The 6673-nt window shown below is 30.9% G+C and overlaps 1 protein-coding gene across 1 annotated transcript in view; it reads right to left on the bottom strand.

Annotated features, from left to right (window-relative positions):
- Positions 1-5131, bottom strand: part of LOC119579884 — a 20533-nt gene extending 15402 nt beyond the window's left edge. Inside the window, exons 1-2 of the mRNA XM_037927735.1 lie at positions 5080-5131; positions 3046-3167 (exon numbers count right to left, since the gene is read on the bottom strand). Of these exons, the coding sequence (XP_037783663.1) occupies positions 3046-3163 (118 nt within the window). The 5' untranslated portion in view covers positions 3164-3167; positions 5080-5131. The remainder of the gene's footprint in view (positions 1-3045; positions 3168-5079) is intronic.
- Positions 5132-6673: the final 1542 nt, after the last annotated feature.

The following is a 6673-nucleotide window of genomic DNA, read 5'->3' as shown; positions in this document are numbered from 1 at the left end:
TAATCTTTACAGAATTAAATCTATTATAATAGCTTGCTTTCTGTTTATGTACCTGTGTCTTGAAACATGTAATTGTTAACCCAATGCCATTGGGGATGGCATGTATACATGTCATACCCCCATGTGAGTTTAGTTTATTTATTGTCTTTACATGTAGATGGCTCCACAAGCACTTTAGAAACACATGTCAATATAAAAAAAGATTATTTGGTATTAAAGAACACATCAGTATTGAAAAATAAGTGATCAGTGCTTAAATATATAATTTTTCCTATATGTATTTTGCTTTATTAATAATGATCTCATGACACAGCATCAATGTGAGGCCTAAAACAGTGATTCTCAACTAGGGTTCTGCTGACCATCACCACTAATTTCAGGAAACTGTAAAATAATTATGCGCTATTACTAAATGGCAGCGACTTTAGTTCATTATTTCTACTCAACAACACATCACAAACACCTTCCAGACACTAACATACTCATACGTGTCAGTCACTACAATGTATAATATACACTGTACTCTATATAATACATATGGGGGTTCCTCCAAGGTGTGAAGGCTGGGAATCACTAGCCTACAAGTTTCCATTACAACATATAATCACTGTTTCTCCTTACTCTCTGTAAACAATGAATTGTACACAAAAGGCAAAAGACAGACTTATTTCCAAGGCTGGATTCTAACTGTTTGGGGTATCTAGACAAATGATATTATTGGACTGCACTAAATCATCCCACCCGACTTGAATATTTTTTACTTGTGATATATCTTAATAACTGGTCTATAAGTTTCTATTATAACACCATATAATCGCAGTTTTTCCTTATTCTCTGTAAACACTGAATTGTACATGAAAGGCAAAAGACAGGCTTATTTTCATTTATGATATATCTAAGTGACATTTACATAGCTTGAAGTAACATGGATTGTGGCTGCAAAATTTACAGCTAAGGCCTCAGACATAGCCCCTTATCTTAACCCAACCGCCCTGGATTTATGTTCTGTTCCTGAAGTTTTTGTGAATTTTGTTATATACAGATGGTTCCACATGTGCTCAGCCAGCAGAGTCTATCAGTAGGCTCTAGTAACTGATCCTGATTTCCCCATTCCTTGAATTGGAGTGAAAATGTGTGTTTTTTTTTTTTTTAATACAGTTGACATCGATACTGTTATTCTTGTTATTGATGTTATGATTATTAAATTGTTATTAAAATCTCAATAACATTTAAGGCAATGAAATAATGACCCTTTCCAAAAGTCTAGGAAAAGGGTAAACAGGTGAGATATGTAGGACTAATAACTGATTCCTTGGTGACTAGGCACTTGTAGAGCCATCTGTATGGAAATACAATAAATAAACTTGTATTACAGTTGTGTATGGCATGTATTTTTAATATATGTGCCAATTGGGTTAGATAAAGGGCCTCAAACAGGCCCATTTACTTCAAATAAAAGACCATAAACAGAGGCCCATTTTATAAGTTTTATTTTCTGACTTCCAGGCCATCTTTTTTAAAGTTGAAATTTCATTTTAAGTTAAATGATATTCAGCAATGTAAAGCATTAAAGTATACTTATCTATAAAAAAAAGGAGGTAAAAATGAAGAAGAAGAAAAAAAGGAAAAAGGAAAAATAAAAATAAAAATGTATATATATATATACACACACACACACACACACACATATTAAAATATAATATATAATATATATTTTATATTATATTTTTTTTTTTTTTTTTTTTTTTTTTTTTTTTTTTTTTTTTTTTTTTTAAGTGCCCTGTCCTACAAGGACGTTGACGATCATGGATTTTCCATAATTTTCTTGGCAATTTAGAGCGGTGGTTTGCCGTTGCCTTCCGCCCGGTGTTTTTATCGAGTCACCAGAGATGGTGACTTGATAGTCACTGACTTGGGCTGGCTTGCCCACCCAGTGGCTAGGTAGGCAATCGAGGTGAAGTTCCTTGGCCCAAGGGAACAACGCACCGGCCGTGACTCGAACCCTCGAACTCAGATTGCCGTCATGACAGTCTGAGGTCCGATGCTCTAACCACTTGGCCACTGCTGCCTATATATATATATATATAATATACAATATAATATATAATATATATATAAATAAAATATAGATACATATATAATACATAATAATATACATATATAATATCATATAATACATATACATATACAAAATATATACATTACAAAATACAAACATATAAATATATATAAATATAATATAACATACACATATAATATAAACACATATATATATACATATACATATATATATATACATATATATACATATATTATACATAAAACTATAATACATATATATATACATATATATAACATATATTTCATTTTATATATTATTTTATATATATATGTATATATATGTATATTTATTTATATATATATATATATATATATGTATATACATATATATATTATATACATTCATATGTATATTAAAAGTATAATTTTCATATATATATAATTATATATTTTATACATATAATTATATGTATATATATTATATATATATATATATATATATTATATATATATATTGTGTGTGTGTGTGTGTGTGTGTTGTGTGGTGGTGTGTGTGTGTGTGTGTGTGTGTGTGTATGTATGTATGTATGTATGTATGTATGTATGTAGTATGTATATATTATATATAATGTTTCTATATATATAATTTTTTAATATATATATATATAAAATAATATATATATAGAAAACATATATATATATATATATATATATACATACAAAATAACATACATACATCATACATACATACATACACACACACACACACCACACACACACACCCCAAAACACACACACACACACACACACACACACACACACACACCACACACACACACATATATAAAATTTTTATTTTATATATATATATATTTTTTATATATATATTTGAAAATCTTATAACAGTGCCTCTAGGCTGAAATCCAACCCTGATTATTTCACATCATTGGAAACATTACAACAGTCTGAAATTGTTAAACTTACCAATAGTTTCTCCAGTATCGTTGTGACGCCATAATGTTACTGTACCAAATCCACCAGTCCCCAAAACCTTGTCTTTAAGCCAGGGGTATGTCGGTGGGCGGTCTTCTGCTGCTGCCATGTTGCTGTTGAGAAAATAAGTGTCTGATAGTAAAATAATGACCCATATGAACTGATCTGGGTGGAATCATGATGATCTAGCTTCATGATAACAACTGGAGATTAAGGTATGAATGAGAACTGACAACTAGAAAACAGGTTTGGCAACTAGTTAGATCTATTTGGCAGCTGTTTCCCTATCCTCCGAAAAAAAAAAAAAAAAAAAAAACATTTCCAACTCTCTCTCCCTGGCAGGAAATGAGATAAAATAATTACAATTTATATTGTATCCGCAGCTCAAAAAATAAATTCCAGGAGATCAAACTTTAAGTTAATGACACTAATTGGCAGTACTTGACATATAGAAGGTATAAAAAATGATGACAAAGCTTGAGAGTTTATGATTTATAAGTCTTCTTCATAAGTGAAGAGTTCAAATGATATGAAACTGAATTTTTGGCTTTCAATATGGAATTTTATATTTTTAACGATATTAGGTGTGTTCCATCCAAATCCACTTAAGACTTGTAATCTATGATGGATACCTTACAATCCTAAGTCAAACATATTAGTGGCATTGTGTCAAGTGATTGCCATGGCTTCTGCAAGCCAACAAACCTCCATCATGTATATTCTGGAAGGAATATCCATGGTGGATAATGCTACATAAAGATAATGGGAGGTCTATAAGTTCCATCTTGGTCACATAAAGGGTGGGGGCTGTTGTTCTTTGCCAGAGCATTCATAGGCACAAAGCTACTCTTTTCCTGTCACAGAACAAATATGACATACCGCATACTCAAGCACAAGAACATATTTTCAAATTCTGAAAAGTAAATGTGTAATGTGATGTGTAACAGTTTTGTTTTATGTACTATTCATGGCATTACCTTTTTCTTTCTCTCTCTGATAAGCTGATCTATTCTCAATAATTACTAGTATTAACAAATCAACAATACATAGTTCAACAAATCTTATAACACAAGAAAAAGTTGCCACAAAGCACAATAGCACAATTAACTTTTGGGTTAACGTTACTCTGAGTGGCATACAGAGATAGAGGGAAATAGTCTTTGCCTTCTTATAGAACATAAAAAATAGAGGTATAGGCAACACAGGTACATCTGCATTGGCCTCATCTTTACCAAGTAATGCCAAAAATGTCCTCTGCAAGTCCACAACACCATCACATGGCAAGACTTTATAGTGTGCATTTTCTGTAAGCTATCATGAAGTGCTAATAGAAGTGAGGAGGGTACAATGGTGATTGTCCCCCTGTTTAGGGAATAAATAGAGGGTAGGAAAGATTAGGCTTGTGTTTTGGGTTCGCATGCTACTCTGGTGTTGGGAGTTCGTCAATGGAAAGTGTGTCTCTCTTGGTAACAAATACCAATTTTTGTTTATAGCGTGACTGTGTTTCATTTTCTATTAAAAATGCTGCCATTTAAAGTTTACCATGAATCCAAACTCTTCTCTTACGGAGTGAAACTAAATGAGGTTAGGTTGGGTTGTAATAAATGAGCTTCACAGAATCCCCATTTTGACCCTGGAAAAAAAACAATAACATTAATCTGAAGCTAAAATCGTCCTATTTCCCTTCTTTCTCTTTCTCTCCTCCTCCCTCCTCCAACGAAGACGGTGCTCCTAAAACACGGCCTAAAACTCCTCACTTTCCATCCTCTTCTACTTCTTTATTAGTCCTTCTTGCAACTCTTTCTGTCTACCTCCGCTCCGATTAACCTACTTCTTTTTTCCCTCCTCCTTCCTTCCACCGTTTACTTACGTTACCCAGGCGGGGCAGCGGACCCAACTTCCCTCACCTTCAGCCCTCCCTTTCCCACTCGCCAGGTCAACGCGTTATAAATACACACGGAAAGGATGAACGAAGGGGTGGGGGGTAAATAAAGGAGAAATTAGCATACATAGATCGAAACTCACCGCCTCACACCTCTCTTCTTCTCCTTCTCTATCTCTCTCCCTTCTCCCTCTTCCGCTCTCTCTCGCGATTCTTGTTTTGACTCGAACTTCACTTGTTTTTCCGGGACTTCCCCTTTTCGCCCGACAGAAATAACTTCAGGCGGAACTTCAATTTATGTTGTCTTTTTGCTCCATTATAAAGGGCGGAATTCGGTTAAGAAAACGCTTTATGTGGTTTAGAAACACGTTGTGTGGTTTTAGAAATGAGGTTTAGTTATCAGAATAGTATATGTATATTATATATTATATACTGGAAGGTTGTACGCTTTTATTTATCAAATTAGTATTTTGTTTATAGATGTAATAGTAGTTTACTTATATCTATAATAGTAGGTTATTTATCCAAATAGTATTTATATATTGGAAGGTTGTGGAAGGTTGCGTTCGGACGAACATGGCGATGGGGATAATTTTAGAAAAAGAGATATATTTCTGCTTGCCTTGTCCAGCACATGTGGAGGCGATCTGTATCCGCTAAGGTTTACTTACTAAGATTTGTTTACTATTTTTTAATAAGTTTTTTTTATTTTTTATTTACTAAGGTTTGCATGTGGGTGACGAACCGTGTGCACGAGATTGTGTGTGTGAATGGTAGTTATGTGTACATATTGGTGTCTGTGCGTGTGTACGTACGTGAAGGCGTGCGTGCGTGTGTGCTTATTACTAGCTTTATCGTGTTTTCATTGTTTCCATGGCTGATATTGCTACTACATGTGTAATCATCAAATCAGTTTAACTGATATCATCGTTATATTATCACTGTTATTATCATTATTGATAGTATCATCATCATCATAATAATAATAATAACAACAACAACAACAACAACAACAACAACAACAACAACAACAACAACAACAATAATAATAATAATGATAATAATGATAATAATAATAATAATAATTATTATTATCATTATTATTATTATTATTATTATTATTATTATTATTATTATTGTTATTATTATCATTGTTATTACTATAATTATAATAATAATAATAATAATAATTATTATTATTATTATTATTATTATTACTACTACTACTACTACTGTTATTATTATTATTATTATTATTATTATTATTATTATTATTATTATTATTATTATTATTATTATTATTATCATCATCATCATCATCATCATCATTATTATTATTATTATTATTATTATTATTATTATTATTATCATCATCATCATTATTATTATTATTATTATTATTTATTATTATTATTATTATTATTATTATTATTATTATTATTATTATTATTATTATCATCATCATCATTATCATTTGCATCATTATTATCATTATGATAATAACAATAATAATGATAATGATGATGATTATCATAATAACAGTAATGATATAAGAATATCTATAGTAATGATAATAGTAATAATGATATTATTATCATAACGATGATAATGATAATAAACATTATTGGTGTTGTTGTTATTATCATCATCATCATTACCATTATTATTGATATCATTATTATCAGCATTGTCATAATTATTGTCATTTTTATAATTATCATCATTCTGAATATTCTT

This window comes from Penaeus monodon, chromosome 13, assembly GCF_015228065.2.
Source record: "Penaeus monodon isolate SGIC_2016 chromosome 13, NSTDA_Pmon_1, whole genome shotgun sequence".
Taxonomy (NCBI): domain Eukaryota; kingdom Metazoa; phylum Arthropoda; class Malacostraca; order Decapoda; family Penaeidae; genus Penaeus; species Penaeus monodon.
Note: the sequence above shows the minus strand (reverse complement) of the source record. Positions and strands in the feature narration are given on the sequence as shown.